Raw genomic sequence first — 9,841 nt, 5'->3', positions numbered from 1 at the left:
GCTCTACTGTTGCTATTTCTAAGTGGATCCTGTATGGATCACAGTGTTCAGCTATTGTGAAAAGGGAGAAGGATGGAGAACCATGGCCAGCCTGATACTACCCTTCAGTCTAAGGCACAGGTGAGAGGAAGAGCAGCTAGCATAGCTAAAGTGTGCCAGCCAAATTCTTGTTTTTTCAGGCTGACTAACTGAGCCTGCTTTGTGGAGAGCATTTACCTCAAATGGGTTGTATTCATGATTCTGGATTGTTTTTCCCTCTTCTGTTCTTCCTCCCTGGCTTGCAAAGCAGAGTTGTTAAGCAGCTGGGTTACAGCTGTGGCTTGCGCTGCCTTTTCTTTAGCTCTGCCCAGCCTCTGATTTTCCTGCAGTTCAAAGATCAGCTCTTGTTGTTTTTGAAGCTGCTGCCTCTGCTCCTCAATCAGACGTTGCTGGAAGGCATGACGGTGCTCAAAACGGCTGCCATAAGCAGGAGCTGTCTTTGGACCAGGTGCCTGAAACTGATGGGGGAGAGTCTCTATTTGATTCCTGTACACAGCCTGGTCCTGGGCACTTGGGGCTGCATGGTTTAGGGTAATCCCCCATGCAAATTTGGGTTTTCTGTAGGAATGAGATGTGTCAGCAGCATCCCAACAAGAGTGGTCTCTGGTCTGGTGAGGTTCTTTCTGCATGAGGCAAGTTTCAGTTGGCTAGGGGGAAAAAAAAAAAGAAATGAGGAAAAACTGGCATTGATTAAAACCAAGCATTCTTCTGCCCTTCCTATATAGTGTTTATTTAATGCAAATTGAGTGATATGCCTGAGAAGTAGGTTGATCTCTGCTGTGCAATCTTTATGCAGTTCCTAGGCAGGGCAGAGGCACCCTATTATGCACAAATTAGGAGCCTACAGGAAAGAACAGTTAAGGATCTGTGTGCCATTTCACTGGGAGGAAGAAATTGTAATCAGGTGTGAGCTTTGGCTGGATTATATCCTGAATTTTTTGTTAGTGAGCATAGCTCAGGACAGCTCATCTCTCAGGGAGTAGCACGCTCCCTTTTAGACTGTGTTGTCCCCACTCAGTGTTGAGACAGAGAATAAAGGAGAAAAGCAGTTGTTGAAGTGATCTACATGGCTGATCTACTGAACAGTCCATTCTAAATGGAAGGTAAGTCTACAAGGTGTTGCTTCCTTATGCCTCTTCTCCAGCTTTGATAAATACTGCCATGGAACTGGTGCACAGTGGGGAATGTGGCTGCCTTTTCTGACACTTGGTCTTTCTCTGAGGAGGCATCAGATTTAAGGTCTATTTTCTGATTCCTAGGTCAAACTCCATATTCAGTTCCATCCTTCCAGCACAATTTTTACCAGTGCATCAGAGGAAAAATACAGGCCTGCTAGGATGATACAAGCACTGTAAGAAATCAACTTCTACTGACGCTTAAGCAAATTAAAAGCTTGACCTGCAATGTGTATGTGTGAGCTCTCATGCTGGAATTGGGATACTGCTGTGGTACAGGTTTTATATAGACCAAAAGGAGGGGCATGCTCTGACCTGACAAATAACAATTTTAAGAACCAACCTCTGATTCTTCTCTCCTGCCTCCTTGTGATGCGCATTATCCTGAAACAGCCAGTGACTATTTTTTTCCTCCATGCTTAAAACCCAGAAAGCTGCACTGGCATGACAAATCTCTTGTCAGGCAGTCAAGTGTTATTATTTTTAAGTCTAAGCAGGCATCAAAGATGTAACTAATCTCTCAGCAAAACTGATCTGGGGGTAGGGCGCTCACTGCAACTCACAGTACATGAAGGGTCGTACTCTGGTAGCATTTTTTTGCATCTGATTTTTAAAGACTTCTCAACAGTTGCAGGCACAGTTGCAGTTTGGGGATCACCCTAGGAAAGAAGGCTTCCTCTGGGACAATGTATTCTTAATTTCAGATTGCACAAAATCATTACTTTGTAAGAGTACTGAGATGCCAATAGACAAAACTACACGGGAAGGATTTACTTTGTCTTGCTGCAACTGTTGGTGATGCTTTACTTCTGCCATCCCAGGCTCGTTAACCTCTAGTGGCCTCTCCAGACCACCCTTCCCCAGTGAAACTGCCTCCAGCAGCTGTGCCATCTTTCTCTTGGTCTCCTCCCTCTTGATCTGCAGCTTTCGGTTTTCTGCCTCTGCTTGGCTCCAGTGCTGCCACGCCAGAAAGCAGCTGCGCAAAAGCCGTTGCTGGTTGTGCTCTGCAGACAGTTGTTCTTTCCTGAAGGAGAAAGCACTCGTGTTATGACAGGTGTGCCCAGGCCTGCCTGAAACAACTGTATCAAGTGCAGCAGTCCAGACTGTGGCACAAGGCCCCCTAATTTCCCCAGTCTTTTTGTCACTTAAATCTGAAGGCCCTCCAAAGCTCTACAGAGTTTCTCCAGTGAGGAGTGGCAGGGCAAAAAGGATGCCTGTTATTTTGAAGTTTCCCTAATTACATTTTGCAGTCTTCTGTGTCACCCTTGGGCTGTAGGATAGGTGCAAAAGAGGCATCTTGTTCCCTTGCCAGCTGCACCTGAGGAGGCAGCAGTGCCTCACCACACAGCCTTCCAGAAATCTGCAGGAGCAAAACTTTCTCTGGCTCATAGGAAATTCATCCAACAGCCTTCTTAATTAAAGGCCCTAGCCAAAATTATATCTGCTGTACTACTACTACTGAGATAGGAAATAACTATGTTAATCAGGAATAAGCATAGCATCATAGAATGGTTAAGGTTGGAAGGGACCTTAAAGAGATCATCAGGTTCCAGCAGGGACACCTCACACTAGACCAGGCTGCACAAAGCCTCATCCAATCAGGCCTTACACACCTAGTATTTTCTGGAGTACAGAGCAAGCCAGGGTGAGATTTTCAGAAAAGATACCTAGAGAGAGAGTGACACCTAGGCTTGCTGGAAAGTGCTAAAGCTCTTGTTTATCTCTGTTCTCCTTTTTCATCTGTGCCACAATGCCTCTGGCAGACTGCAGGCAATGTAGCAATTTCTCAAAAAGCTACTGTCATCCTCCTGACTAGCTAACTGGCAAGCACCTTCTACAGTCCCTGATCACTGCACTGCCCAAGTACTGCTGCAGTAAGAGAAATTCCACAATGTAGGATCACTACCTGTTTTGATCTTGGAGATGAAGTTCCAATTGCTGTGTTTCCTGCTCTACTTTCTGGGCCCAAGTATAATTTCTCCATGCTCGCAGGGCCTTCAGTTGGCATTTCCAGTCAGCAAAGGCACTGGCTTTTCCCATTTTAATTCGGTGCTCCAGAATGACTTTCAGCCAAGCAGAGAAATGGCGCTGCATGCACTGGATGAGACAGTTTCAGAAAAGCAGTAAGCAAGATACAGCCTGTCACACAAATGCTGATCCCCTCCACCCTTCCCCTTACCTGACTTTTTGAGATTATTCTTAGAAAGAAAACTAGGAATAGAACAACATGGGGCTCTATGCTTTTGAGTCTCTGCACTTTCCCTGTTCCTGCACCAGGGTCTGCAAGCCAATCTTTATTATACTTACTCATGCACACAATAAGGGCTTCTCAGGCCCTTTTGTGACACTTCCCCCTTTTGCTTCCTTCCTCAATGAAAAACAGATCTTGCTACACTGCTTCCTCTGTTCATCTTCCGATTTCTCAATTGCAGAAGCTTTCATGTTTGTAACTTTCCCAAGAGCCACAGCTTTTCCAGAATTCTAAGTGAACCCTCCTGCTGACTACCTTTGAGGCACAGACACACTGAGGATGGAGGCTAAAGATTTCTTGCTCCTACTCTTACAAGGTACTTTTTGCCCTGCTCTTCTATTTTCCTAGTATCAGGAGGAGAACTTGTAAAAAGCAAAAACTTCTGATAACCAGGACTTTTTACTTCAGTTTTGCAAACGGTAGCTGAGGGCAGGTAGCTCAGAGTCTCAGATAAAGAAAGGTGATGCTCACTCTCTGCTTATTGGTGTGAATCCTGTGTAGCAGCTCCTGAGCCCTTCTCTCTTTCTCTTCTCTTTGCTCTTCTTTCTTCAGGACCAGGGGTGGTGAGGCAGTACTAGATACCTCCTGCTTCTGACTTTTTTCTTGTCTCTTCCGCTCCCTGAAAAGTGAATGAACATACAGCTCTAACACGAGGAAAGAACTGTAGCACAGATTTCACTCTCTTTTTGGCAAATCCTAAGAGAATCACCTCTACAACTTAGAAAGTTGCTACTTATTTAACTCAGCCTTCTTAAAAAACAGCCTCAGTTATGGTTTGGGGTCTCAGACGTTAAACAGCTGTGAGCATTTCCAAAATAGAGCAGGCAGAAGAAAATAGTAAGACTTCAGTAAAGCACTTGCATGAGAACATTCTGGATGTCAGGGCTGCCTAAGTAAATGGCATCCCCACAAATCACATGTCTATGACAATCCAGACTCAGCAGAAGCAAAAATTATGTCTCTGCAGAATTCCCAGCCAAGAATGCTCTTTATTCTCTCATAGCAGAGGAAGTATTGTAAGTGCTGGACTTTCAACACAGACTATATTTTTCTTTTTTTTTTTTTTTTTTTTTTTTTTTTTTTTTTTTTTTTTTTTTTTTTTTTCTTCTATGTACTGGATTTCATTCTACTTTAGACACTAACAAGGCTGGATGAGGCCACAGAGTTGATGAAGAGAATGCACAGTGGTGCAAACACACTCCTACTTTGTGACTCGGCATCATCTTCTCACTGATGATAAACTCTGCTATTGACATTGGTAGCAAAATAATACAAGGTTTTGGGAGATTATGGAGTCAGAGGAATAGCAGATGTCTCCTTTGGAATCACCACTCCTCTTATATTTCAAAAAAAAGGCAGTGATAAAAGAGGGGTTCTAGATATGGTTCTTTCCACACCCCCCTCTCCCTCTTACATTCTCCATGCTTCTGCCATGGTATGCCTCTTCTCAGCCATTTCCTTTCGCAGCTTCACCATTTCCCTCTGGATCTCCTCCTCCTCCTTCTTGGCCTTCAGGGCCTTCCTCCTGTCCTCCTCCTGTGCTTGGAGCCTGGCCTCAGACAGAACTGATTTTTTCAGGGACTCTTCCTGTCTGTGAAATGCTAATGCCTTCTGATGCCTCATGTGGTTTTCTTTCACCTGGGAAGGGAGAAATCAGCAAAAGTCAAAGCAGATGCCAAAGGCTGAAGAATTTGAGGTTCATTGTACAATGACAGGGTGGGTCACAATCCACCTTTCACATGAAGCTGTCTGTAGCTGGCACTGACTGGACAGATTCTGCTCTCAGACCAGCAAAAAATTCCATTCAAGAAAGTGAATTTAAAACAGTATTACTTGATGGGAGGAAACTTAAAACTGACTGCCAGGGCAGCTTTTCCTGTCAATCCTCAGAAAGGGGAAAAACCTGGACAAATGCAGTGAAAGTTGACTGTGCAAGCTACTATGAGTGACTAACGTGCAGGTGAAAACACAGTAACATTTCAGCTAAACTGTGGAAGAGCTGCCTCAGGTATTTGCCTCCAAGTCAGAGATTATTGCAGGTTGGGAGAGAAACTGGGGAAGTATCACTGAGCATTTACTCTAATCCTATAATCCTCTGTCTTATTCCTTTTTAACTCTGCTGTTTTACATGCTCACCTGCTTATGTCTGAGCTCCATGATTATTCGTGGATCTACAAGTTGTTTTTCCTTGGTGTTTTCACGTCTAAGGCCTTCCACTATTGCACAGTTCACAACTTCACTCTGCAAAAGATGCTGTAAATATTCTTGGACAGAAGAACTTTCCAATTCACCTTCCAGATAGCCGCAAAAGTCTGAAATGAGGAATTCAGATTATCTCAAACTAGTCTGAAATAAATAACCCCCTCTTTCTCATATCACAAAGCCTAATGTAATTAAAGGGATCGCTTTCTTAGGCTGTGAATGCATTTCTGATAAAAGCAGACACATGGACTGCACTCCATTTGTCCCCAAAGAGTCTTAATCAGTCTCCCATTGAACACACTAGACCAGTAACAACATTTTGTCCATTTTTTACTGCCTCGCCTCTGAGCATGGCTGTATAAATTTGACAGACCTCACAAATACTCATACACAAAAGAAATAAAATTTCTCTTTTACAAAGGGAGACACTGAATGTTTATGAGGTGCATTTGTGCAGTCCTACAGCAAGCTGCGGGAGGAGCTGGGGTAGAAAACGTCACCTCAACGCTTGTTTCTACTGAGACCACTATCCTGACCTCAGAGCAACTTTTACCTCTCAGTCTGACAAGCCATGAGGCCTGGATCCCTTCCCCAGTGCATCCTCAGAAAGGAAGCCAGGAACTGCTTTGTTGCACTCTCACCATCAAACTGCTCATACTTCAGAGGGGCTTCAGAAGGCTTTTCCAGGAGGACAGAGTCAGATTCTTCCTCTCCATCGGTCATCAGCTTCAGTTGCAGTTTGGACTTCATCCAGTTACTGAGCAGCTCCTGGGCTATCATAAGGAAAGAGACTGATGACTTCACTTGCTTAAAAAAATATATGGGTAAGAGTAAACTAGCAAGACTGTGTCTCTGGGATAGTTATATCACATGCTGGGAAGGCTGTCTAAAATGACTGAAAGCTCATCTGCAACAGAAAATGGAATAAGGGTATTAGTTCTGTTCTCATCTTCTTGATCTATAGAAGAAAAGGAAGAGAAGGTGGCAAACTTTTTCCCAGACACAAACGACTTCTTCTGTACCTCATTTTTCCTATCATACTCTGTGGACACTTAGATCACTCGTGTGATTATTATAGTATTCATCAAGGAGATGGAATTCACATAAGCTCATTCATAACTCAGATAGCTTTCAAGTATTTTATCACTGCATTTGCAGATAGATATTTTCCACATGTATAGCCAAGGTTGTAATCTGTTAAATACAAAAAATAACCACTGCCTGAAGAAATGTTTGCTTCACATGTAGAGGTTAACCTTTGCAAGTACCACAGCTCCAGGGACAACTGGTGAGTCTAGATTACAAATCTGTACTCAGAACTAAGAGTACAACCATAGGAATGCACCCCTGATGGATCTGGTACTTCTCAGCAACCTAAAATGCCTAATGAGGAATGGGGTATAAAGTTCTTCTGTGGACTGTATTTGCATCTCTACTCCTGTGTGGGGAAAAAGCAAAAATTCCTTTTTCAGAGTTCCTACTCAAAAGCAAGGACAGCTAATGTGGCTGCTGCCTCAACAAACCACCTGGCCTCACTACATGGGTGGCCAAGCTGTTCCTGAAGCAGAACACAGGGCTGTAAATTGCAAGGCAGCAGGAGCAGCCCCATGAAAAGCTAAGCCATCTGTGTGATGAGGATGGGTGAAGAGCAGGGATCTCGGCAGCCCCTGAAGTGCAAGTCACCCCCTGGAAAGGCACATAGTTGATAGACAGGAAGCAGCTGCTCCAAATCTCTAGTTCCGACACAAAATTAAGCTTCTCCCACTGAGTCCTGGTATTTCTAAGGCAATAAAGTATTTTTAAAACTTTCTTAGAAGTAGGTGGGTTTTCTGAAGAAAACAGAAATCTAATGTTTATTTGCCTTCAAATCGCTTTTGTTCTCTTTCATAATCTCTCAGGCCAGCTCAAGAAGGAGGAAATATATCGGGTAACAGAAAGAAGAGCTCCTTGTAACTGGAGTAAAAGAGTTCTGGTACTTCTTTTATCAATACCTTTCTTTGCAAAGTGGACTATGTATAGTTAATTCCATTAGGTATTCCAATAATGGATTCCAGATAAAAGGCTTTGAAATGAGCTAGGAAAAAATCCTGAGGGATTGGTAGCTATAAAAAGGTAAGCCCTAGCAGAGAAGGGCAAACAAAAATAACAAAGAAACATGAGGAAAGCCAACAACTTTTCCACCAATTTGCAAAGACAACTCCTTTTGAGCCACTACACTGTAGAATGCATTCAGTCAGTGCACTGTAAGCAGACAGGTGCATTCTGTGCCATTAGCTGAACTCTTGATGTCTACAAGTGAAAGAGCTGGCTTCCCATATTGATGTGGGTGCTCTTCAGATATGTCTTCTATTCTGTAAAGCTCCCTTTTGAGTCCTAAAAGAATGCTCAACTTTGTTTCTAAAATCTTGTCTCCTATGATTTTTTTACATTGTATATGTAGTTCTAGCACTGATGTAAGATAAATTCCCCCTTTTTTTTTTTAATGTACAACAGTTTTATTGTCAAATTTCAGTAAGCAGTTCTGGCTGCAGGCCTTACAATGGGAACATTTAGTTAGCTAGTGAGTGAGAAAAACTGAAAAACTCTGCATGGGAATCAAAGCAAAAATGACACAATTATTTGTAGATGTGAAAGTTACACAGAACAACACTATTTTCACATCTGGGCCTGATATAAAAAATGTGAGTTAATTTCATCAGTTTTCTGTAGCCCACTAACTTGTATTTGAGCATACAGTGTGTCTTGGAGGGCAGAATTCTACATTGTCTTGACCTGAAATCGCCAGGAGATAGACAGTTTATCCTTCTCTTAGGCATGTTAATTAAGATCTACCTTTAACTCCAGTGACTGATTCTTTTTCTGTTACATGAAAGACATGTTGCTATGAACTGTTTCTTATGGTCTCAAGCTTTTCAAGACCCTGTTCATACCAGAACCAAAATGCTGGATCAAGAACAGTTCCTTTTAGACAGCTTGTGGCAAGGAGTATCTCAGCTCACCTTCCTCACAGGCCTCATCGTGATCTTGGAGCTGCTCCATGGTTTCCAAACTTGTCACAGGACCACAAAGCCCCTGTGGATACCTTGACTTTTGAAGGGAAAAAGCTTCAGAGGCACCATAGTCAGAGGCTTGGTCCATTCTCTTTAAATTAAAGAAATGAAAAAGTTTCTAAGGATCACTAGATATTAATTTTTAAACTTCCTATATCCAGGTTGCTCCTTCGCAGAGAGCAAACATCAGTTGGAATGAGATGCAAGACAGCACGGCTGTTACAGGAAATAGGTTTATTTTGAAACACATTTCTCCAACTGCTCAATTGACTGCAGAGATCTGACTTAGAAATCATTAAGTAATAAGCATTCATTTAGAAATTAGTGTCAATCATAATGATTGGAGAACACATGAGGGGAATGCAAACACCCAGCCCATGGGCTTTGGATGGAGACTTGCTGAGCTAGTCCCAGCGACCACCAGTGATGAGATTAGGTATCATTGTCCCAGCTAGGCTGGCCGCTATTTAAATAGTCTTGAGTGATTTTTTTTAGTCCCATATTCATCTCTCTGAGGTGTAAATGGTCCTGACAAGTCACTGTGGTTTCACACCTAACACCTGTCCCCCTGACAGCCCGTATTTCTGCAGAACTTCTTCCCTTTGTGCTGGGGCAACCAATGCAAAGCTGCTGCCTCAGAGGCTGCACGAGGAGACAGAGGCTCCTCTGTAAGAAGCTCCTCTGTAAGAAGCAGTCTGAGGATGGGAGCATAGGGGTGCCCAAAGGAGCAAAGCAAAGGGAAGTTCATCCTAGAATTCATCTTCCTTGATGTCAGGTGATTGCAGACGCAGATGGTGCTTTGGGGTAAATCTCCTGTATTACTTGCTCAGTGGATCCAACGTACAGCACTGCTCCACAGCACATGTTGTGGGCGGCCTATGAGTTCTGTGCATACCAACAAGGTACCTTACTCTTGAGCGAGTTACTCTGCAAGTTACTTCACCTTGATCCAGTGTCCCAGGTTATCAAACTTCGTCTGGAAATGAGACGACAAAAAAAAGAAATAATAAAGCATTGCAACCACTCAATTTTTTAACCAGCTCAATGCCACCCACTTCAGCACCAGTCCCAGGACCCTAAAACGGTTTGGGCGGGAAGGGACCTTAAAGACCACCCAGCCCCAA

The 9,841-nt window shown here is 43.3% G+C and overlaps 2 protein-coding genes across 2 annotated transcripts in view; one reads left to right on the top strand and one right to left on the bottom strand.

The window, feature by feature from the left end:
- Positions 1–9,678, bottom strand: part of KIAA1407 (KIAA1407 ortholog) — an 18,264-nt gene extending 8,586 nt beyond the window's left edge. The window contains exons 1-9 of the mRNA XM_009998233.1: positions 9,661–9,678; positions 8,667–8,808; positions 6,309–6,440; positions 5,602–5,777; positions 4,880–5,103; positions 3,937–4,084; positions 3,121–3,311; positions 1,989–2,238; positions 217–686 (exon numbers count right to left, since the gene is read on the bottom strand). Of these exons, the coding sequence (XP_009996535.1) occupies positions 217–686; positions 1,989–2,238; positions 3,121–3,311; positions 3,937–4,084; positions 4,880–5,103; positions 5,602–5,777; positions 6,309–6,440; positions 8,667–8,805 (1,730 nt within the window). The 5' untranslated portion in view covers positions 8,806–8,808; positions 9,661–9,678. The remainder of the gene's footprint in view (positions 1–216; positions 687–1,988; positions 2,239–3,120; positions 3,312–3,936; positions 4,085–4,879; positions 5,104–5,601; positions 5,778–6,308; positions 6,441–8,666; positions 8,809–9,660) is intronic.
- Positions 9,095–9,841, top strand: part of QTRTD1 (queuine tRNA-ribosyltransferase domain containing 1) — a 15,650-nt gene continuing 14,903 nt past the window's right edge. The window contains exon 1 of the mRNA XM_009998261.1: positions 9,095–9,153. Coding sequence (XP_009996563.1) covers positions 9,095–9,153 — 59 coding nt within the window. The remainder of the gene's footprint in view (positions 9,154–9,841) is intronic.

Source organism: Chaetura pelagica, unplaced genomic scaffold, assembly GCF_000747805.2.
Source record: "Chaetura pelagica isolate M959 unplaced genomic scaffold, ChaPel_1.0 scaffold65, whole genome shotgun sequence".
NCBI classification, from domain to species: Eukaryota; Metazoa; Chordata; class Aves; order Apodiformes; family Apodidae; genus Chaetura; species Chaetura pelagica.
The sequence above is the reverse complement of the archived record's forward strand: the minus strand, read 5'-3'. Positions and strand labels throughout refer to the sequence as shown.